Source organism: Rattus norvegicus, chromosome 17 (genome assembly GCF_021556685.1).
Source record: "Rattus norvegicus strain SHRSP/BbbUtx chromosome 17, alternate assembly SHRSP_T2T, whole genome shotgun sequence".
NCBI classification, from domain to species: domain Eukaryota; kingdom Metazoa; phylum Chordata; class Mammalia; order Rodentia; family Muridae; genus Rattus; species Rattus norvegicus.
In genome coordinates this window covers 41,038,929-41,064,503 of record NC_141550.1, presented here as the reverse complement: position 1 = coordinate 41,064,503, position 25,575 = coordinate 41,038,929, and the positions used below count along the sequence as shown (strand labels likewise).

Genomic DNA, 25,575 nt, shown 5'->3' with positions numbered 1-25,575 from the left:
GATGGGAACCTCTCTCAAGAAAGTCACTGATCACTTTCCTACAAGATGGTATTTTGTAACTCTCCAAGTAGCCATCACAGTATCAAAACACCGTAAGCATTTGCTCCCGGTTGTCACTCAAATGTACATAAAGGGAAGCAGAATCCCATGTGCAGTTCCCAGGGAGAGTAACAAGCAATGCTTGCTCACGGTATGCGTTAGATTTCCATAAAATTAGCCAAGCTGAAAATAAGAGTAATTTCAATCAATGTATGTTTTGTGAAGGAAGAAAGAAATGGAAAATATGTTTAAATAACAAGATCCAGTCATGATCCTCACTGTCAAAGCTTTTTCACAGAAACTTCGGAATGATAGCACTGGGTAACACCTAGCAAGGGAGGGAAGAGGAGCTTCAATTTTAACTCTTAACACAGTGTTCAGGAAATTGATAACAGAAGCTAATCTGCTGGCAAACACTTATAATCCTGGCATGGGAGGCTGAAGCATGAGGATCGCCATGTTTGAAGACAACCTGAGCTATGCACTAAGATTCAAGTCTGAGCTATAAAATGGGACACTGTCAAGAAAGAAATGTCAGGGTTCAGGGAAGAGAGAGGAAGGAAGGGAGGGAGGGGGAGAGAGAGAGAGAGAGAGAGAGAGAGAGAGAGAGAGAGAGGCTAATGAGATTGTCTGAGTTTGTTCCCTAGGACCCACATGATGGAAGGAGGAAACCAACACACAAAGGTGACTCTGACTTCCACATGTGCATGATGGCATGCATCTACCGTGCTCATACAAGGGTGCACAAAAACACAGTCATAACTAAAATATAAAATTAATAGATTTTGAAAGACTCAAGCGTGGTAGTGCACACCTATAATCTCATCACCCTGAAGGCTGACTTTTATAAGTTTAAGGTCATCTTGGGGTATACATGGAAAGATCATGAGGTAAATGGGAGAGAAGGAAGAGGATAGGACAGGGAAGCAGGAGACTGAGGAGGAAGAAATTCTCTAGGCTAATCCAAACGTGTCCTGTATCCAGTGGTCCAGGAGAGATCCTGATCCTGGAAAAAGATAGCAGGCCAACTTCCCAGGGAAGCTTTGTAGCTGGTTTCCTACCAGACACCTCTTCGTCCATGAGGAAGCTAAGTCAGAATCTTGCTGCTGAGCACTGGGCTCCTTTGCTTCACAGGTAGAAGCTCACTTCTAAAGCCAGAGCATGCAGGACGCCATTGTGCTTCTGCACTTGACACCTGCCCCCAACGCTTGGTGATTACATTTCACATCCTCACTTCTATTCACTTCAGTCTGAGTGCAAGGGATTCATAATTAGCCTATTCTAATTCCACTTGATCTTCACACATAATCATCCCTAATTTCGAGGAACTGGATAGGATGACAGGAAAGAAAAAGGGCAACAAGTGGGGGAAGAAACAGCCTTCAAACCCAACCTGATTGAAGGAGCTTACAAAGCCCTGCTGGAGATGTCAACATCTCTGCACAATGTACAGTCTGCAGCAAAGCCCTCTCAGTGGAACCACTTATCACATCTCTGCCTTACAAAAAAAAAAAAAAAAAAAAAGCAGAGCTGTCTATCAGTGTTGGCTTTCTTCTGCTCCGGGCTGAGCAGAATGCTCAAATACTTCACAGGACAGAATTCCTACCCTCAGTCCCCATTTAAAACAGTAACTAGGAAAGTTCATAAAGTCCTAGGTTTGATCTCCTGAGGCCTAGTTAAAGTGACCAGAGATTATAAGACACCATCTCTACTGCCGATCACCAATCCCAATGTAAGCATCCTAAGGTCTGAGCTACAGCCTCTTCCTTTTTTCCTATTTTCCATTTTGATACAGGATCTTACTAAATTGTTTGGGCTGAACTCGAACTCACTCTCTATTACTGACAGGTCTTGAACTCGCCATCTCCCTGCCTCAGCATCCTGTAGCTTAGATTAATCTACTGGGCCAAGCTATAGGCAACTTTTTTTTACGAAACCACAGTCAATGAACTTTCTAACAGAAACAAAATGAAGTTGACTTACCTGTGTCACTATGACACAGCAAACATTTTAGTTTGAAGACAACAGATGCTGACCTGCAGATAAAAATCTAAAAAATTCTATAGTATACAAGTATAAGACCATAAGTACAAAGGGTGTGGTAACATCAACAAAACTTGAAAATAACACAACACCAGCAGTTACCACTTCCTCCATTACCCCTGCAACATATTTTTATTAAAAAAAGCAACCAAACTTCAGAGGGGCAGACACGCCTAGGAAGCCAGAAGAGACTACACTCTGCCCACATTTCAGACTCCAGAGGAAAACACCTAACACCATCTGGGAACCTGATGTACAGGGGCTCCGGCAAAAGGCAGAGCAGGCCCTCCTGGTTGCCTCCCTCACAGAGAGCTCAAAAGCAGCCCCCCGACGAGCAACTTGAGCTTCGGGAGCAAAGGTAAGACCAACTTTTCTGCTCCAAGCAACCTGCCTGGTGGACTCAGGACACACAGAGGCAAAATTCCTCTGGGACTAGACACTTCCGGTTTTTAGCTGGAGCAAGAATCTCACTGATCCTGGCCCACAGCTCCCTACTCCCAAACCCCTTGGGAGAGAAAGCTCACCCACCAGACTGGTGGGCACTGCTGAGACTGCATAGCGGGAGAGACCATCAATACTGCCCAGCCCTACCCACATCCCTGGCCCAAGAGGAAACTGTATCCATCTGAGACCCCGGTGCACGGGGGCTCCAGGAAAAGGCTGCAAAGGCCCTCCTGGTTCCTCAAAGAGAGCTCAAAATAAGCCCCTTCACAAGCAAACTGAGCCACGGGACACAGGTGATACCAACTTTTCGGCTCCAAGTGAACTGCCTGGTGGAATCAGAACACAGTCCCAGAGGAACAGCTGAAGACCAGTAGGAAGGAAAGATTACACGCCCGAAAGCACAACACTCTGCTCCAACAACTGGCTGAAAGAAAACAGGAAAACAGGTCTATAGCACTCCTGACACACAGGCCTATAGAAACGTCTAACCACTGTCAGAAAAAGCAGAACAAGGTAACACCACAGACAACCTGATGGCCAGAGGCAAGCGCAGGAACCCAAGCAAAAGAAACCAAGACAGCATGGCATCATCAGAGCCCAATTCTCCCACCAAAGCAAACACTGAATATACAAACACACCAGAAAAGCAAAATCTAGATTTAAAATCACATTTGATCATGATGCTGGAGGACTTCAAGAAAGACAGAAAGAACTCCCTTAGAGAAACGCAGGAAAAAAAAAAAAATAAACAAGTAGAAGCCTATAGAGAGGAATCACAAAAATCCCTGAAAGAACTCCAGGAAAAGACAATCAAACAGGTGAAGGAATTAAAAATGGAAATAGAAGAAATAAAGAAAGCACAAAGGAAAACAACCCTGGATATAGAAAACATAAGGAAGAGACAAGGAGCCACAGATACAAGCACCACCAACAGAATACAAGAGATAGAAGAGAGAATCTCAGGAGCAGAAGATACCATAGAAATCATCGACTCAACTGTCAAAGATAATGTAAAATAGAAAGAGCTACTGGTCCAAAACATACAGGAAATCCAGAACACAATGAGAAGATCAAACCTAAGGACAATAGGTATAGAAGAGAGTGAAGACTCCCTGCACAAAGGACCAGTAAATATCTTCAACAAAATCATAGAAGAAAACGTACCTACCTAAAGAAAGAGGTGCCCATAAACATACAAGAAGCCTACAGAACTCCAAATAGATTGGACCAGAAAAGAAATTCCTCCCGTCACATAATAATCAAAACACCAAATGCACAAAGAAAGAATATTAAAAGCAGTAAGGGAAAAAGGTCAAGTAACATATAAAAGCAGACCTATTCAGAATCACACCAGACTTCTCACCAGAGACTATGAAGCCAGAAGATACTGGACAGATGTCATACAGACCCTAAGAGAACACAAATGTCAGGCCAGGTTAATCCAGCAAAACTCTCAATTAACATAGATGGAGAAAACAAGATATTCCATGACAAAACCAAATTTACACAATATATTTCTACAAATCCAGCACTACAAAGGATAATAAATGGTAAAGCCCAACATAAGGAGGCAAGCTACACCCTAGAAAAAGCAAGAAACTAATCATCTTGGGAACAAAACAAAGAGAGGAAAAGCACACAAACATAATCTCACATCCAAATATGAATATAACATGAAGCAATAATCACTATCCCTTAATATCTCTCAACATCAATGGTCTCAACTCCCCAATAAAAAGACATAGATTAACAAACTGGATACGCAATGAGGACCCTGCATTCTGCTGCCTACAGGAAACACACCTCAGAGACAAAGACAGACACTACCTCAGAGTGAAAGGCTGAAAAACAATTCCCACGCGAATGGTCTGAAGAAGCAAGCTGGAGTAGCCATTCTAAGATCAAATAAAGTCGATTTTGAACTAAAAGTCATCAAAAAAGATAAGGAAGGACACTTCATATTCATCAAAGGAAAAATCCACCAAGGTGAACTCTCAATCGTGAATATCTATGCCCCAAATGCAAGGGCACCTACATACGTAAAAGAAACCTTACTAAAGCTCAAAACACACATTGCACCTCACACAATAATAATAGGAGATTTCAACACCCCACTCTCATCAATGGACAGATCATGGAAACAGAAATGAAACAGAGACATAAACAAACTTAGAGAAGTCATGAACCAAATGGATTTAAAAGATATTTATGGAACATTCTATCCTTAACAAGAGAATATAACTTCTTCTCACAACCTCATGGTACTTTCTCCAAAATTGACCATATAATCGGTCACAAAACAGGCCTCAACAAATACAGAAAGACAGAAATAATCCCATGTGTCCTATCAGACCACCATGGGCTAAAGCTGGTCTTCAATAACAATAAAGGAAGAAAGCCCACATATACACGGAAGTTGAACAATGCTCTACTCAATGATAACCTGGTCAAGAAAGAAATAAATAAAGAAATTAAAGACGTCTTAGAATTTAATGAAAATGAAGGTACAACATACCCAAACTTATGGGAAACAATGAAAGCTGTGCTAAGAGGAAAACTCATAGCTCTGAGTGCCTGCAGAAAGAAAGAGGAGAGAGCATATATCAGCAGCTTGACAGCACACCTAAAAGCTCTAGAACAAAAAGAAGCAAATACACCCAGGAGGAGTAGAATGCAAGAAATAATCAAACTCAGAGCTGAAATCAACCAAGTAGAAACAAAAAGGACCATACAAAGAATCAACAGAACCAAAAGTTGGTTCTTTGAGAAAATCAACAAGATAGATAAATCCTTAGCCAGACTAACAAGAGGACACAAGACTGTGTCCAAATTAACAAAATCAGAAATGAAAAGGGAGACATAACTAAAGAATCAGAGGAAATTCAAAAAATCATCAGATCTTACTATAAAAGCCTCTATTCCACAAAACGTGAAAATCTGGAGGAAATGCACAATTTCCTAGACAGATACCGGGTACCAAAGTTAAATCAGGAACAGATAAACCATTTAAACAACCCCATAACTCCTAACGAAATAGAAGCAGTCATTAAAGGTCTCCCAACTAAAAAGAGCCCAGGTCCAGACAGGTTCAGTGCAGAATTCCATCAGACCTCCATAGAAGACCTCATAACAATACTATCCAAACTATTCCACAAAATTGAAACAGATGGAGTGCTGCCGAATTCCTACTATGAAGCCACAATTATTCTTATACCTAAACCACACAAAGACCCAACAAAGAAAGAGAACTTCAGACCAATTTCCCTTATGAATATCGACGCAAAAATACTCAATAAAATTCTGGCAAACCGAATCCAAGAGTATATCAAAACAATCATCCACCATGATCAAGTAGGCTTCATCCCAGGCATGCAGGGATGGTTTAATATACGGAAAACCATCAACGTAGTCCATTATATAAACAAACTGAAAGAACAAAACCACATGATCATTTCATTAGATACTGAGAAAACATTTGACAAAATTCAACACCCCTTCATGATAAAAGTCCTGGAAATAGGGATTCAAGGCCCATACCTAGTAAACAGGCCCAACATAGTAAAAGCCATATACAGCAAACAAGTCGCTAACATTAAACTAAATGGAGAGAAACTTGAAGCAATCCCACTAAAATCAGGGACTAGACAAGGCTGCCCACTCTCTCCCTACTTATTCAATATAGTTCTTGAAGTTCTAGCCAGAGCAATCAGACAACAAAAGGAGATCAAAAAGATACAGATTGGAAAAGAAGAAGTCAAAATATCACTATTTGCAGATGATATGATAGTATATTTAAGTGATCCCAAAAGTTCCACGAGAGAAATACTAAACCTGATAAACACCTTCAGCAAAGTGGCTAGGTATAAAATTAACTCAAATAAATTAGTAGCCTTCCTCTACTCAAAAGAGAAGCAAGCTCAGAACAAAATAAGGGAAACGAAACCCTTCATAATAGTCACAAATAATATAAAATACCTCGGTGTGACTTTAACCAAGCAAATAAAAGATCTGTATGATAGGAACTTCAAGACTCTAAAGAATGAAATTGAAGAAGATCTCAGAAGATGGAAAGATCTCCCATGCTCATGGATTGGCAGGATTAATATAGTAAAAATGGCCATTTTACCAAAAGCGATCTACACATTCAATGCAATCCCCATCAAAATACCAATCCAATTCGTCAGAGAGTTAGACAGAACAATTTTCAAATTCATCTGGAATAACAAAAAACCCAGGATAGGCAAAACTATCATCAACAATAAAAGGACTTCTGGGGGAATCACTATCCCTGTACTCAAGCAGTATTACAGAGCAATAGTGATAAAAACTGCACGGTATTGGTACAGAGACAGACACGTAGACCAGTGGAATAGAATTGAAGAGCCAGAAATGAACCCACACACCTATGGGCACTTGATTTTTGACAATGGAGCCAAAACCTTCCAATGGATAAAAAATAGCATTTTCAGCAAATGGTGCTGTTTCAACTGAAGGTCAGTATGTATAAGAATGCATATCGATCCATGCTTATCACCCTATACAAAGCTTAAGCTGAAGTGGATCAAGGACCTCCACGACAAACCAGATACACTCAAACTAATAGAAGAAAAAGTGGGGAAGCATCTCGAACATATGGGCACTGGAGAAAATTTCCTGAACAAAACACCAATGGCTTATACTCTAAGATCAAGAATCGACAAATGGGATCTCATAAAACTGCAAAGCTTCTGTAAGGCAAAGGACACTACCAATAGGACACTATGGCAACCAACAGATTGGGAAAAGATCTTTACCAATCCTACAACTGATAGAGGGCTTATATCCAACATATACAAAGAACTCAAGAAGTAAGACTTCAGGGAGACAACCCTATTAAAAAATGGGGTTCAGAGCTAAACAAAGAATTCACAGCTGAGGAATGCTGAATGGCTGAGAAGCACCTAAAGAAATGTTCAACATCTTTAGTGATAAGGGAAATGCAAATCAAAACAACCCTGAGATTTCACCTCACACCAGTGAGAATGACTAAGATCCAAAACTCAGGAGACAGCAAATGCTGGCAAGGATGTGGAGAAAGAGGAACACTTCTCCATTGTTGGTGGGATTGCAGACTGGTACAACCATTCTGGATATAAGTCTGGAGGTTCCTCAGAAAATTAGACATTGAACTACCTGAGAACCCAGCTATACCTCTCTTGGGCATATACCCAAAAGATGCCCCAACATATAACAAAGACATGTGCTCCACTATGTTCGTAGCAGCCCTATTTATAATAGCCAGAAGCTGGAAAGAACTCAGATGCCCTTCAACAGAGGAATGGATACAGAAAATGTGATACATCTACACAATGGAATATTACTCAGCTATCAAAAACAATGACTTTATGAAATTCATAGGCAAATGGATGGAACTGGAAAATATCATTCTGAGTGAGGTAACCCAATCACAGGAAAACACACATGGTGTGCACTCATTGATAAGTGGCTATTAGCCCAAATGCCTGAATTACCCTAAATGCACAGAATACATGAAACTCAAGAAGGATGACCAAAATGTGAATGCTTCACTCCTTCTTTAAAAGGGGAACAAGAATACCCTTGGCAGAGAATAGGGAGGCAAAGTTTAGAACAGAGACAGAAGGAACACCCATTCAGAGCCCACCCCACATGTGGCCCATACATATACAGCCACCAAACTAGATAAGATGGATGAAGGAAAGAAGTGCAGGCTGACAGGAACCGGATGTAAATATCTCCTGAGAGACACAGCCAGAATACAGCAAATACATAGGCAAATGCCAGCAGCAAACCACTGAACTGAGAATGGGACCCCCGTTGAAGGAATCAGAGAAAAGACTGGAACAACTTGAAGGGGCTCGAGACCCCATATGAACAACAATGCCAAGCAACCAGAGCTTCCTGGGACTAAGCCACTACCCAAAGACTATATATACATGGACTGTCCCTGGGCTCCAACCTCATAGGTAGCAATGAATAGCCTAGTAAGAGTACCAGTGGAAGGGGAAGCCCTTGGTCCTGCCAAGACTGAACACCTAGTGAATGTGATTGTTGGGGGGAGGGTGGTAATGGGGGGAGGATGGGGAGGGGAAGCCCCTATAGAAGGGGAGTGGGCGGGGTTAGGGACATGTTGGCCGGGAAACCGGGAGAGGGAATAACAATCGAAAAGTAAATAAGAATTATTCAAGTTAATAAAGATAAAAAAAAAAACCTTGAAAATAAGATTTCTATACCCCAGATTTCCACAAAGAAAAGGGAAAGAGCAATAATTAAGGCAAATTTTACTAATCTGGTAACATATTAAATGGTAAAAACAGCAATGACAGAAGTTTAATATCCCCAGAATGTTAGTAAAATTCATAATCAAGGATAGGTAGTAGGGAATGGAGAAATGAAGTAACAGTTAAAGGCACCTGCCCTGCAGCTCTTCTACAGAATCCAGATTCAGTTTCCAGCACCTAATTAAAGCACTGCCATAAACTCCACCTTGAGAGGATCTAATGCCCTCCTCCAACCTCCAGGAGGCATCTGCATATGCGAGCATTCATATTCATTCTCTCTCTGTCCCTCCTTCCCTCTCTAATAAAAATAAAATCTTTACTTAAAAAGCAAAACAAAACAAAAAACAAATGGAGGATCGGAGAAATGGCTCAGTAGTTAAGAACAATGACTACACTTCCAGAAGACCTGTTCATTCCCAACACCCACATGGTAGCTCACAACTGTCTATAACTCCAAGATCTGACACCTTCACACAGACATACATGCAGGCAAAATACCAACGCACACAAAAGATAAAGTAAACACTCCCTCAATGGTCATGTTGCAATGCAGCCACAGGATATCATTGTCCTCATGACCTCACACAGACTAGAGACTCAGGGGCTTGAGGCTTTCAAGTTACTGATCCTCCCTTGGGGTAACATGGGTTACTGAGTCTCAACCTTCAGAACACAGGCAACCAAATTGTGTACTTGATTTAAAACAAACAAACCACTGAGATTTATTTAATCCTAACTGCCATAAATGTTGTTTGTGTATGTGAGCATATGGGCAAAGGGTTGGGGGGGCCACAAGGTGACAGCGAGAGACAAGGGTGAGGCTACTGATAAGGCATCTGTACTTTACAAACACACTAGAAGCCACTAGTATGAAACACAGTGCGGAGTGAACACCACTAGGGACTGGAAATTAGGTCTAACCTGTAAGACTATAGGATCGTGCTATTGTCTCACTCTCAGCTCATCTCCCAAGCACACATCACTGGGTAATGCTCACAGAAACTCTCAAGTGCTGCATGTCAGGAACTCTCTGACAGAAAAGATCTGTGGCTGAAGCACACAGCTGCCTACCTAGTCCTCGTACGTGGACAGCATACTAAGGTGACAAGACTACAGCTTATGGAACGGTGAACTCCCAAGGCCATAGGGGAAACTTCATCTTGCTGTGCCAACATCTTCTTCATAATTAAATACTACAGTCAAATCATACTTTCACTATACACTTGGCATTAGCATTTACTAATGCCCTCTGAATCACAAACAGACATTCCTCAATAGAGAGCAGCCTAGGATGACATCACCATTCCGTCACTCATGAGTGAAGACTCACTCCTACATGGCAAACATATGATGCCGTGAGTTGTTCTTTTCTTTTTCAAACTCTAGCTTTGGAAAAACCATAAAATATTGCTCTCAGATGAACTATGGAAAAATTCCAAGTATTTGTATGTAATCTCAGCTGTCATAAATGACAGTTTTGACTGTTTCTTTTTAAGACTATTACCAATAGCCAAACAAACACATGCGGTTAAGAGGTAAAACTTTTATAAAAATAAAGATCAGAGGAAGAACTTATGTGACAGAAAAGCAATTCAACCAGAGAACAAGTTTTTTGAGATGATCAATAAAATAAATGTCTAATAAAAGTAACCCATCCGTATCAGTAATGATTTCTACAGATGCCACAAGTGAAGACTGTGAGCCATTCAGGGAAGAGTGACATCACCTCAGAGCATAGACAACTTCCAAATGTCTCAGGAAGGATTAATGCTAGTTCTGGTCTCATAAAGAGACATACATAACAGAGACTACTTCTTAGTTCATACAGTAACTCCATGACCATGCTAACACCGATTGGAGAAAGAAGAGAAAAATGGAAAACGGCAATCTAGTATCTCAAACAGCAGTGCAAAAACTCTTTCCTAAAGTTTAACACATAGAATATGTGTGTAACCTAAGTGGGATGGAGATATAGATAGATAGATAGATAGATAGATAGATAGATAGATAGATAGATAGATAGATAGATACATACATACATAGATAGATAGATACATAGATAGAGACATAGATAGAGACATAGATATAGATATAGATATATGTCTGTGAAAGGCTAATAGATAAGATGATATTTTTTAATTAAATGTAATTTAATAAAACTAAAATGCATACTTATAAAAAATGATGGAGATGATAAAGGGAGTATAGCTACCAGGTTACTATAGTAAGATAAACACAATATAAAAGCAAAATCAATTATATTTTCAATATAGTCGGCAATATTATATATAAAAAGGTAACATGTTCTGACTCATGGGGATTATCCTAGGAATGAAAGATTCCATATAAATTAATTAATTAAATTAAATAAAATTCCTCTTGGAAGGGAAAGGAGAAAATCCTTAAAAATAATCACTTCAATCTCAGGAAACAGAGAAAAACATTGGATAAAATTCAACACTGGTGCTGATAAAAACCCAACTATATATAGAAAGGAATTCTCCTAACTAGGTACAATCATCCCCAGAACAAATCTACAGATAATGTCATATTTTGTAGTGAAAGAATGAATCTCCCTTAGAGATTAGGAAAGAGGCAGGAAGATCTGGTTGGGCCACTTCTCTTCTGCATTGTCCTGAGGGTGCTGGCTCGGGTTACTAAAGTCTGAGATTTGATTCTACTCCACCTGGAGACCAATGGCTTGACCTGTTTCTGTTCCACAGATGCTCCAAGGAGCCAGGAAGCTCCTTGTTGACAAAGTTAATGAATGGCATAGCAAAGAGGCATGGGCACCATGATAGGCTCCCCAGAGCTCTATGTTCTACAAGAAGGACATGGGAGATTCAGATGGATGCCTCTGTGTACGTGTATGTGTATGTGTATGTATGCATATGTGTGTGTCTACTCTACAGGAACTATTACGTATATGCAGTTTCCTGTTTTCATGAGAAATGGTAAGTAAGCCTGGTCTTTCATAAAAAAACATTCCTTCTTTTCACAAGGTAGCTCACTGCAAAAGAACTTTGGAAAATGTCCTAGGTAAAAAAGAAGTCAGTGTACTGAATTCTGAATACATCCAGCCAGCTGTGTAGGAGCGTATACATTCAGGAGTACCTCCCCGTGGGAGTAAAGACAAGGAAAGAAAAGCTAACCATATTCACATAGATGATGATACCATCTCTCTAGGAAACAATGGAATCTGTAAGAAACGCTGGCCTACCAGGTGAGCATAGTACGGTGAGCAGAATGTGAGACCAAAATGCCAAAGTCAATTATTTATATCCAGAATATTGTTTTTAAATGTAGAAAAGGGGGTAGAAAGACCCTATTTACTGTTAAAAAGGCAAAAATAAAAGAAACCTTATCTATGTTCAGGGGGACATAAAAGGAACATTAAACACACAGCTTGTCTCTTTAAAGAAAGATGCTTGCCTGTTTCCCATCCAGAGTGCTGGGAAAGGGTGTAGTTTACCACCTGGTGATCCTTTGCTATCTGTAGGGACTGGCTACAGAATATCCCCCAGAATATGTTTGACTCTCCCAGACTTTCCCCCCACAAATCTTGAACATTATTTCTTAGTCCACAAAACGCATCCTTATGAGAGATGCCACTTGTACTTTACAACACCATAAGAAACTTCTCTGTTATCCCAGAGCCAAACCAGTCTTGATTCCCACGGGCAGCATGTTTATCGTAGTCATTCTCCCTAGACTCTTATCTTGAGCATTGTTTCCGAGTCAACAGAACCCATCTTTAAAGAGTTTCAATGTAAATATATAGTAAGCTTTACATATGTGACTGAGTTCATTGTCATCAGAAAACTTTTCTCTGAAACTATGATGTGCTTAAATGAAGCTAAAATAACCCGGCGTCAGACTCCAGAGGTCTAGCCCAGAGTTGGCTCACTCAGTCAGACTAAATCAAGTTTTATTCATATCTCACCCAGATCTTTTCCCTGCTAGCCATGATGCTGGCTGGGACCTACACACACATGTCCAAAGACTGAGCATAAATATTGACAGCAGCCGGACCTGGCACAGTCAAAGCTGGAAACTGCCTGTCCCAGATGAAAGGGTAAAAAGACTGACATATCCATGAAATGTACACCACACAGCGACAGGAAGTAATGATACACTAAGACAGGCAATAAATCCACCTCGAAATAGTTAAACCGAATGAGGAAGGCAAGACTTCATATGATCCCATCCATATGAAGTCTTATAAAGTGGGACCCATGTTCTGTTGGCAGCAGAAAGCAGGTGCCTGCAGATGGGGAGGAGACGGAAGATGATAGGTTTACCCATCATCCTGACTGGACTAGGAGTTTCGTGGATATACATGTGCCAAAAGTTATCGAATCTTGCACTTCACTGCTGCAAATGAATCTACTTTTAATCTGCTTTAAAGCACCCAAAAGAAATCACATCATTTCCTTCCAAAAAAGATTTTCATAAAGTCAGGCATGTGGCTCATACCTGTGTTCCCCATACTTAGGAGGCTGAGGCAGGGAGATTGTTGAGAACTGGAGGCCAGCCTTGTCTAGGGCAGAGGTACCTTACATAATACTTTATAAAAGCCATGAAGCTGTGGTGTTCATCTGTTGTACAGTGTGAACAAATGGACAAGGCGGCAGCTGGCATGGAGCAGATGGGCTCTCCTGAATTCCATTTTTCTCCTCAGAAGTGCTCCTCTCCACTAACCACACAGCCTCTGCCATTTCCCCTCCTAAAATGCTACTCTCCTCTTGCTTTTCAGTTGTGTCTCAAAAAAACAAAACAAAAACAAAAACAAAAACAAACAAACAAACAAACAAATCTTCATTCATGTGACCACACAGTGCCAGGCTCCTAGGGCTCATACTCACCTGAGTAGGTTTGTGGCAGATGACTCCATGAATCTCTAGATAGCTGAAGGTTAACTCGAGCTGCAATGAGGGGGAGGGGAAGCAGAGACCTTTAATGAGGGCTTTGAAACATATCATTTGAGGTTCAAAACATTATAATCAGAACTACCCCAAGGCTAAGTAAGGTTTGTGCATCTTCTGAGGACAGGCTGCTTGGTAACCTCTGTCCACCATGACAGAGCTGGGATTTATATCTCAATGGAGGTATTACCTACCTCACAAACAGAAGAGAGGAAGCGGCATGCCTGACCTTTACAGTTGCCTAGGCTCAAAACAGAGGCAAGGCCTGCACTCTACCCCACTGTGTATACACTGGCAAATGCCTATGGGACACCAAGCCACCAAACACATACCTTCCCCCCTTTCTCTACAATGTTGCATCAGAAAGCCTCAGTGCTCGTGGCCTGGCCCTTCTTCTTCTTTGTGTTACACTCCACTCAATTACTAAAGTCATCTTCTTCTCAAACATTCATAAAACTCCTGTTTTAGGTGGATTTGGATAAATATATTTATGAATTTTAAACTATGTCCAATGGCATGTATAGTTAAACAAAGATACCCTTCTCTGTGTTTTCACAAATTATTTCTTTTCTGTATTTTTATATTTTTATTTTATGATGCTAGGCACCAAACCCAGAATGTGCAAACCAGACAAATACCCTACCATCCAGCTGCCTTTTTGAATTAAGAAGCCTCCCTTCATTTCTTCTCCTGTGATCTTCTGTCCTAAACATTCTCCAGACTGAAGTACATTTCCTGAACTATCTGTGATCACTAACCTTTCTCCTAGTTTTGCAGACTGTCATCTCATTACACCAAATAGTCACAGGATATGAGACTGGAAGACGTTGGAAAATGACTAGAACATGCATGAGCCCTATCTCCCATTAAAGCTAGACACACATATGTGTCCTTTGGTACCACTGGGGGTTTCTAGGAATGCCCAGAGACACCACAATCTTTAGATGTTCAAGTCCCTTAGAGAAGGGCACCCTGTGCATGTTACATACGTCCTCCTAAATTCTTAAAGTCATCTTTACAGCTCCTATAACGTCTACTACAACGCAGTGCAGAGTGCTTAGCAGTAATGTGTTGCCTGGGAAAGAATGAAGAGAAAGTATCAGGAGCAGGTACTGTGTTTCCACACAGTTGGGATCCATATAAATGGAACCCACAGATGTGAAACCAGTAGCCACAGAGGGCCAGCTGTCATGCTTAAGGCACAAGTGCAATCAACCCACAGGGACTGAACTCTGCTCTTATTAAAGTAGAAGATATCAAAGTTAAACACCTGGAAGCACAGTGATATCTAGAAGTAGAATCATAGGACTTGGTGTGGTGGCTGATGTCTGTAATCCCAGAACTCAGGAGGTTGAGACAGTGGGATTACCATGAGTTTGGAGCCACTTGGACTACATAGCAAGACTTTATTAGGGAAGGAGGTACATAAGAATGAATAAATGAACTTATTTGTTCATATTCACCTAGTTGATACTTCTGAACAGCATACTATGTGCCACACTGGAAACTCTAAGGGGAACAAGATATGTCTCCTTTTATGAGCTATACGCACACTTGAGGGCCATATTTTGAACTATTCAATTACAGCAACTTTTCTACCTAATGTTACCAAGAGCTACATCTGGGTTAAATTCTTTAAAGTATAGCAGAAAACTTGTCCTAAGAGAGCATACTTGCCTACCTGTATTACTTAAAATACATAAACATGTGCAAATGTGCCTTCACAGTCCACTTCTTTTTGCAGTGGTAAAGCTTTTGAGTCAAGCATGACATGCCCTTTGAACTAGAGAACCTGGAGTGGAGGATAGGGCTCAGCTGGTAGAACACTTATCCAGTATGCACAGACCTCTGGGTTGGACTCCCAGTGCCACATCAACCAGGTGTGCTGTTACCTGCCTGTCATCACAGCATTTGGGGAAGAAGAGGCAGAAGGAAGTGGAGTCCAGAGACCTGACTGGGCTACATGAGACCCTGTCTCATAAAATAAAATAAATAAAGTAAAAGAGAGCATTTGAAGGCACCTGCTCTGTAGGTGAGGACAGGCATTTCTAGATTGTGCTTCTTTTGTACTCCAGCTCTGTGTACGGTAACAGTGGTGTGGGCCTCAAACTGTCCATTTTCTCAGTAACTGCTTCCATTAGCCTCGACTATCTCCCCACTTGTATATGCAGTACCTGTTGCTGTGGAAACGACCTCTCATTTGAAGTGCCTGACAAAACTGCTACATAAAGAGTGGACCATGGACCCTACACTGTCATTGAATCCAGCAGACACAGAGTGCATACACAGCCATGAACACTGCACTGACATCAGTTACTAGCTGAGAATGGATTTTGTGAATTTGTCTTGAGAGAGGGACCACAACTAAGATGCTTGGTCTGGGCTAGCAGAACCAGGGAAGCCTGGTGAGACTGCAGGTGGTCCTTGAAGAATAACCTCAAGTTCCCCCTGTCTCATAATTCTGGATGAACCAAGAGGTGGGAAGGGAAGGGACCAACATTAAGTAAAGGAAGATGGACTTAAGGCAGGGCTGGGGATATAACTCGGTAGAATGCTTGCCTAGTGTGCATGGTGCATGAGGCACTGGATTTAATCCCAAGCACCACAAAAAAACCCTTTCCTCTGCCTACCCTTGCTCTCCCATTCTTTTTTAAACTGTCTAGTACTCACTGTACTACCCAGGAGTACCTCAAATTCACAGCAGTCCTCCTGTCTCCAACTCCCCCAAACATTGGAACTATAGGTATGTGTCACCCTGCCTAGCTATTTCTTCATGACTGAGACATGTGACTCAAGTGTGTACATATGTCCACACATTTGAGATATCCCAGGCTTACCCAAATATTACCCAGGATTCTCCTCTTTTTCTTTTCCAAATACTATCTCTCACATTGCCCAGGCTAGCCTTAAACCTACAATGTAGCCCAGGCTAGCCTGGAATTTATTACATAGCTGAGCTTGACTTCCAATCCTTGAACCTCCTGCCGCCACCACCCCAGTGTTAGAATCACATACAAGAATCACTATGCTGGGCTTTGGAGCTCTCCTTTCATTAGGGCAAGTAACTTTTATTCAAACCCATATATCTCCATCTGCAATAATGCAGCATTAGCTTTGTTACATACTGCCTTCCTCCACTGCCTCTGCCAATTTTCTGTTTTAAGGCTTGCTAGGTAGCTCAGGCTGGCCTAAAACCCAAGATCCCGCTGTCTCATAATTCTGGAGTGCAACACTACACCAGCTCTGCCTTTGGTATTTTTTGAGAGTTTAGTCCAACCTTGTTGCCATAGTAACTAATTAGTCTATAACACAGGGATGGTGTCAATTTACATGTCAAAAGGGTTGGAGCCAAAAGTCTCTTTCCTTATTGAAGCTAGTAAGAGTTAAAACTTGGAGCAAAGTCTGTAACTCACACCTGAGAAAGGAGAATTGCTATGAGTTTAAGGTGGGGGGGGGGGGGGGATACATAAGGAGCACAGGACAGAGTAAAGACTGAGGAAAGGGAAGGGAAGAGGGGGAAAGGAATGGGGAGGGAGAGGAAAATAGAGGGGAAAGGGAGGAAGGGGAAGAAAGAAGGTAAGACATAAGAGAAGGATGAAGGATGGGGGGAGGGAGGAAGGAGGAGGGAAGGGGAAGGAAAGGAAGAAGAGTGGGGAAGGTAAGAAAAAGGGAGGGGAGGGTTGAAAAGGAAAGACAGAGAAGGAGAAGGGAGGAGTGGGTTAGGAGGGAGAGGAGGATAATGGGAGGAAAGAAGAGGGGAGGGTAGAAATGGAAAGGGTTGGGAAGGCAAGGAGACAGGGGGGAGCAGAAGCAAAGGGAAGAAAGGGAAGAGGGGGAGGAGGGGAAAAGGGAGAGGAGGGGGAGGAAAGGAAGGAGTGGAGGGGAGGAGAGGAGAGGGGATGGTAGGGGAGGGAAGGGGAGAGGAAAGACAGAGGAGATGGGAGGGGAGAGAGGAGGGGATAGGAGAAGAGTTTGAAGTGTTCTTTTTCACAGGCAGACTGGAAAGGGTACAGAGCTCACAACCCTGCAATGCACCCTTTAGAATCATGAAGATTATTTCCCACATGTCAAAACCTGATTGAAAAAAGCTGCTACTGCTGGACTGAAGCAAATATGAAAGGGAGTTGACACAGCACATGTAAGGGAGAAAAATGACTGGGACAAAGAGCCTGGGGACATGGGACACAGCATGCTTCACCACACTTCTTGGGAAACCTCTACCCACAGAGTTGAGAGGAAATGAAAGGCAACCTTTATGGCAAGCTTCAGGGACATTCTGAAGAGGAATGTGCAGAGATAACCCTGACACATCAGCCTAAATTCTATGCTCTATGGAATGGATCTGGAATGTATGTATTTTACAGCAGGCTGGCTCAGCCAGCAGGTAGCATGCATTCCAGAACAGCCATGCAGGCAACTTAACATATTTGGAAATAACATCATATCAAAATGTCAAAGCTTGGATATTGACAAAAGAGTGTGTCTGTCAATCCATGTCAGAAGGGGAACTCATGGCTGCTTACCTTGGTGGGGATGCGTGCTGACAGGAGGAAAGCTCGGCATGATGTGAGCACCTGTAACACAAAAGCGGAAGTTGTCCTCAGTACTACACATGAACCTGAAGGGTTTCAGTCTTACTGCCTGACTTCAAAGATACTAATGCCCTATTACCACCATGGCAGGGGACAGGATTCGGGGTTGGGATGTGGCTTGGCTCTTACCCTAAAAGGGTAAGTGACCTGGGACATCTTCTTGGTCCTATAGAATCAGTTCCAGTCCAGGTGTGCCTATGTGGAAGCCTATAGTGAACAGTAACCTATGAACTCTCTGACAAGCAGTTGGTCCCAAGACTAGATCAGTAGTGGGCAAGCACTGAAAGGCAGTTAGTTATCTTAGAGCCCTAAGTCAGATACCTCAACACCAAACAGTGAAGGCCCTGCTGCCTTCTCTTTTACACTTCCCGAATGCCATCACCCATGTTTGCCCTCCTGCTTACCACCATCAGAAAACAGACTGATAACATTTAGGAAACACAGGCAGAACAATCAGACCAGTTTCCAAGAGACCTTCTCCAACTTTGCCTCCTTGAACAGGATATTATTGAACTTCCTTTGTGACAATCAGCTAATGATATATGTACAATATAGGATCCTATGGCTTATACACCTCTCCTGCTACCCAGCGGACCCCTCTTGAATATAAAGGAGCTGATGCCTGGCTTTGAGCAGGGTACCTGTCTATTATCTAACTGGGCTCTCTGCACGTTAGAGATCCCCATGGGCTTCATGAGCTTCCGAAGGAAAAAGAACAGAGGCCAGAGCCCTGCAAGCAGTAACAGCAGAATTATCTTCCTTCATTTTCCAAAGAGCTTCCTAGTTTAGCAAATGAGACTTAGGTCCTGATCCAGGAATTCCAGGTTTGAATAGAATCTTAGAAGCTACAGATCGGAACAGAACATAGAAATGATATAGTTCAATGGTTGGCTCAGCTAGCATGCACCAGGGCCTAGGTCAGTCACCAGTAATAAGGAAGAGGGAAGGGAGCTACGCCAGGATCTATTCGTACCTAAAATATTCACTGCTTGACTTTAAAAGTGGGTCTTCTCTACACAACCCTAATAAGTCCTGAGAATAAAGGCAATAGAGGTGTTTACATTTGAAGATGCTGTGTCAATCGCAGCCCTTGGAGGCCAGACAAAGAAGCAAAGCAATAAACATGAGAAATGTCAAGATGAGTGCAGGCAGCATGGTGGGTCACAATGACAAATGCAGGATACAGAAACCCTAAGAGGAGAAGACATCTTTCGGCTGATGGCTCAAGAAGTCATCCACAACCACTTGAGCTCACTGTCTCTGAGCCTATGGTGAGGAACAGCATAGCAGGAAGTGTATGGTGGGGCACAGCTGTGACCACTTGCTGGGAAACATGAAAAATAGAGAGAGCCAAGAAACCAATGCTTTCGTGAGTCAATTCCTGCTCTGCACACTGAACAGTCTGACGTGTGCCTGTGTTTAAGCTATGGGAGAAACACTCTTTATTCCCTTTTTGGAGCACAAGAAGCTGAGGCAGACAAAGATTATGACCTTGCACAGCAGGAAGGGGCTTCCATGGGATCTGAGTGCTGACTCCCTCATCTCCCTGTCTGCTTCCTGGATGATGTGTGGTGAGCAGTTCTGCCATATTTTCTACTGTTTCACAGCAATCATGACAGCATATGGCAGAGCTGGAATTCTGATCAGATGCTCTAGCTACACTTCCGGAGTGCTCCACACTCCAGATTCTAATCTTTCCTTTCCTTTAAGAATCAGATTCCTCTGGAAATGGCACATGTGGAACCACAAACAAGTCACAGAACTTTAAAGCCTTATGAAGCAAATGGATACAAATCTGCAGCCAAAGGAATGACTGGTAGCCTAAGAAAAAGGTTGAATTTCTACTGGTGAGTCAGACTGCCTTCCTGCCACCATCTGGTCATGGCTTTATCTCTCTCATTGTCTCCACATGTCCCTGCCTTCCTGGGTGGAGAGACTAGGCTCTCCATTCTTCTCCTCAGACTCCCTTTCTGCCAATGCTGCCACTGTTCCCACCAGGTCTTTTTGTATCTTCCTTCAACCTTCTCTTTCCTTTACTGTCTACTCTTGCTTCAGCCCTTTCCTTCCCACCGTTTTAATGACTATAGATCCTGGGTTGTCTTGATACCATCTGCGGAAACAAAAAAGACACAAATCATAGAAGAAATACTGCCTTCCTGGAGAGTACTGCATGTGCAGCACAGACACAGAGGCAATGCGAACAAACTATGAAGGAGAATGAAGAGATGCCTTTGGACATCATTATACAAGGAGCACATGGGTAATTAAGCACTTACAAGGTCCCCTGTGTGCACCTAATTAATAAGGCTTAAAAACAAATCTCAAAACACACACTTAAGCAACTGAACAGGGCAGCATATGGCATTGTGAACCTTCCTACCCTGCGGCCTTGGGATAAATACCTCCCTCCACCAGCCACCCAGGTTAGCAGACCAGTAAGTGGGTCCTGTCCTAGGATCAAGTGCCATCCTCTTCCACAAGAGGCATCACAAGGTATTTCTGCAGGCCACAGGATGGGTATCAATTAATATTAGAACATTAGTACATAGTATTAAACAAAAAAGAAATGGAAAAGAAAAACAAAACATGCATTCCCTTTGAATAAGAGCCATTTCTTAGATATTGGAAAACATATTCATTTCTAATGATCATACTGCCTTCATCCTGGAATAATCAGGCTCACAGTCTATGGCCCCATGTGCTGACTTTCTATCTGAACAAGTGTTTGTGGCCATGCTATATAAGTACACAGTTCAAAATAACTTGTTTGAGAAAAGACTCACCCAGGAGAAAGCCCAGACTTTGAAGGAAGACAGACAAGCTATGAAATTTTCGTCCTGACCTTCTGGGAGCCAGCTATGGTCCCTAGAGTCATACAGCAGTTGTAACAAAGCAGAAGTGAAGTACAGCAGATCTTTAAGGCTCAGTTCATCTTTTCCCAAGACTGGTGGTCTGAGAGCATAGTGGGTCCTCATATCTGGACAAGACTGAAGGTGCTACCATTCTGAACATGCCTCTTCTTCATCAGCAAACACTGAGTCAATAAATAAGGCTCCAGCCACCCAGAAATCCCCATCCAAGCAGTCTCCAAACTGCTCCAGGATATAGCCCTAGAGGATTTGCAGGCATTGGTATGGATTTCACCTACATGGGACCAATCAGCACCATGTCCATGGGGAGATGTGTTAGAGTAACCCTTCACCTTGGTGTGACCATATACCTCACAAGAAGCGACTTAGGGGAGGAGGGCTAGTTGGTCTTACAGTTCAAGGACTTACAATCCCTTGAGGCAGAGAAGGCACTGTGGGAGGAGTATTAAGTGGCTAGCTAGTGTCATTGTGTATAGCTAGATAGGAAGCAGAGAGTCACCAGAAAGGCGAGCAGGCCTCTTGCAGAAACCCATGCAGTGAGCTTTACCTCCTAAAAGTTCCACAACCTTCTCTAATGGCAGCCCAACTGGGGACCAAGTATTCAACCACATGAGCCTGTAAGGGATTCTTCATTTTCAAACCAAAACCTCCTCATTGACCATGACCTCCCTCATGGTCAAACCTTCTCATTTCTGAGGACATTTCCAAGATCAGCACTGAGACTCTTCTTGGGAACCCAGGTCAATATATGTGCTTAGATTTTGGCCTCAGAAAAATGTGGATTAAAGTCTGGTTCTCTCACTTTCTTCCACAAAGCTGACCTCTCCAGTAGGAAAGAGACAGCAGTGAGGAAATGAGGCTCCTCAAGCAAGAACAGTCACCCACTGAACCACCATGGCAAGGTGGGCAGGGTCACTCCAGCACCTAGCACACACCAAGTGAGCTGAAGCTTCTCCTGTAACTCTTTCTTTAGGTCCAAGGGTTAAGAAGGTCCACTTCCTCACTTTTGTTCAACCAAACAAAAGTCACAAAGAAACTAAGGCAAACCCTAAGTTGAAGTTTTCTGTCAAGACATAGGTTTTGACCTTGAACAAGAAGAGAGTTTTCTTGTAAAGTTAAAAAAAAAAAAAAAGGAACAGGTGTCATGATAGCTCACACTTATGATCACACCTGGGGCACTGAGGCAGAAGGATCATTAAGTTCCAGACTTGAGCTGCTGAGTAAGACCTTGCCTATAAGAAATGAGGGAAGTGAGGTGTGGACAGTATATACACTTACTTAGCCAAGGGATCTTCATCACCAAGAACAAAGCCATCCCTGCCCCCCTACCTCCCTATAAGACTTGTTCTTCCACAGATATTTAGTGTGCACCCCACATTTCCAACTTCAATGACATTTATCTGGTCTTCACTGAAAGGCAAGCATTAGCCCCTTTCATTCTAACAGAATCCAAATAGAAAGTCTCATCTGCAGTATTTTCTAAAAACTCCCTATACTGTTTGTTAGAGCACACAGCCCAGCAGAGCTGCCTACATTTCCTTACAGAGGTGATATATTCCAAGGTGGACTCTGGAACTCTCTCAGTAAATACTTTTAAAAATGGTACCCTTTTAACTTCATTGCCTAAATCCATGCTAGCACAGGCGGCGTGTTGAACTTTCAATAGGGTCTTATACCCTGAGGCATCTGCTAAATTCCAAGGAAACTCACACCAAGCAGTTTCTCTCTTCCAAATCCCCAGTTTCTTGGGCACCCTGTACAAGCCCGCTGTAATTTGAGTAAGGGGCACAGGCAAGTGGTAAGACTCATGGCCACCACTATAGAGAATTTTCAGTGGCAGATATTTTATTGAGAGGCCCCTGAAAGGTCATATGGTTGAAGGAATAGGACCTCACTTCTGGTTTTAAGCTCCCTAGAAGCACACACAGCCACAGTAGCCACCAGGATTTCTAGCTGAGGCAGGCGGACATTTTACCCCGAAGGAACATCAGAAATGCTTCAAGAAGGGCCACCCCAGGTTCCAATTCCCTTTTAAAACGGAAGCAACATTCTTGATTGCCAAGTGTGGGCTCTACTGTCACTAGTGAGTGTTCTCACTGCACCATGCAGCCTGGCACAGGATTAGCAAGACAGGCCATATGGCAGAAGCAGATACCCATCTATTTTGTGGAGTTTGGTGGGGAACGTTGCTTTTTTTTGGTTGTATTTTTAGTTTTATGATACGGAGGCTTGCTATGCCACCTAGGCTGGTCTTGAGCTTACAAGTTTCCTGCCTTCTAAGCACTGCAGGAAGTTGTGAGCTACCCCACAAGACAGCACAGCAGTTGAGAACACTTGCTGCTCTTCCAGCAATATTAAAACTTGTATAGTTGGGTCACCCAGGTACATTATTCACTCAGGCTAAACCTTGATGTCTCCCTTGTCCCTCAGTTTCATTGCTGAATATAAAGTGTATATAAACTGAATATAAAGTGTAGTGTGTCTGTATCCCCGTGTCCAGCTTCATATGTTTGTAAATAGTGTTTTATTGATATATAATCATACCAATTTGTTCAATATACCATCCCTGGCATTAAAAGAAATAACAATTATAATGTACTTGTGTGTGTCTATGTAGCAGCATGTACATATCAGTTTGTGTACACATCATGAAGGCTAAGAGGATACCTGATCCACTATAGCTGGAGGCAGAGGTAGTTTAAAGCCATTTGATGTGGGTGCTGGGTCTAAGAGAGTGCCTTGCTGTGGTTCCAGGCTTCAGCGTTTACTATTCCTGGACCCTGGAGCAAATGCCTAAACCTTTGCTGTGCTTCAGCTTCTTCCTCTGTGATTGAGAGCAATAAAGCTGGTGTGGTGGCACATTACCAACAATCCTGAGGGGCTGAAGCAGGCCCACAAGTGACTTTAAAGCCACAAAAAATAAGAGTTGGGTAGCTGGCTCAGTGGGTAAAGTATGTGCCATGAAACAGAAACAGAAAGAATGGTGTTAAATGCCAGGTAGACCCAGCAGCCAACCTGTGATCCCAGTGCTTAGAAGAGAGAGACAGGGGACCCATGGAACAAAGTGATTAGTCACACTAGCTGTATAAGTGAGCTCTGAGTTCAAGTGAGAGACCCTAATTCAATATGTGTAGTAGACAATGACTGAGGAAAACACCTAACATCAACTTGTGGTCCCCACATGAACACACATTACACACATCTGGATATGCAGGTACAGACAAACACGGACAACAACACACAGATGCAAACACATACATACTACACACACAAAATTAAGAATGAAAAAAGAGTATCTGTATTTTATAGAGCTATGAGATAAGTTAACCAAGCTAATACACAATGTGCTGAAAGGAAATCTGCTACATGGAACATGTTACATAGTATCTGATTATACTGTAATAAATGAATTTATAGTATGTCCATAATATAGAGAAACTGGTGGAAGAGAGAGCTAGATTTAGCCTGAGTGAATAAGCTAGCTGGGTGACCCAAGTGAATAAGTTTTAATGTCTCTGGAAGAGCAGCAAGTGTTCTTAACTGCTGAGCCAAGTTTCGGGGTGCTCTGATGCACTCTTCTGGCCTACACAGGCAATGCATACACTGTGTGTGTGTGTGTGTGTGTGTGTGTGTGTGTGTGTGTGTGTGTGTGTATTATTTTTATTAAAAAAGTAATGCACTTACTTAAAAGAGAGAGAGAGAGAGAGACAAACAGACAGACAGAGGCAGAGACAGACAGAAACAGAGAGAACATTACTCAGGGAAAGGAGGGTCATAGAACAGAACAAGGCCACTCTGGGCTGCACTGTGAGATCCTGTTACTGAAAAATGAATGAATGAGTAAAAATTGGTTGAAACCAGTCTCTAAGTTACATTCCACTATTCTCAACCCACTGCTTAGGCCCTCTCTGTGCTTCCCTGGTTCTGAGATTCTCCTGCCCTTGGTGTATGTGGACTTCTAGGAATACCAGGCCCCTGGTGGTAAATGTTTGCTGAAAGGATGTCACTCCTGTGGTCCCTGATTCTACAGAAAGGGACAAGAAGCTGCTGAGGTCAGCTTCTAATCTGGCGCCTGGCGCCAGCAATGGCTTTGTGCTCTAACACCTGTGCAAATCCTTTCTTCCCGCCTAGTTATTTCTGCTTACACTGAAATGGAATGTTTACACACAGCTTGTCAGACATAATCACTCCATTCTTCCTGCTATTCCATTACAGCAAGCTGGAAGATGTCAAGCATGAAAGAAACAAGCCAGTGGAACCTTTCCTCACCAGGTACACGTGTGCCTATGTCGGAACAATGGCAATACTTGATGCTTCTTTGTTTCTTTAATAGACGGCTCTCTCTGTGTAACACTGCCTGGCA

General features: G+C 42.5%; 1 protein-coding gene across 20 annotated transcripts in view; it reads right to left on the bottom strand.

Annotated features, from left to right (window-relative positions):
* Window positions 1–25,575, bottom strand: part of Carmil1 (capping protein regulator and myosin 1 linker 1) — a 279,258-nt gene that overhangs the window by 148,160 nt on the left and 105,523 nt on the right. For all 20 annotated transcript variants that reach the window (XR_015640809.1, XR_015640810.1, XR_015640811.1 and 17 more), the window contains 2 exon segments: window positions 18,274–18,324; window positions 13,691–13,750 (listed from right to left, as the gene is read on the bottom strand). Coding sequence is in view for 8 of the 20 variants with exons in the window: in XM_087590622.1 (XP_087446748.1) it covers window positions 13,691–13,750; window positions 18,274–18,324 (111 nt within the window). In the remaining 12 variants the exon portion in view is untranslated.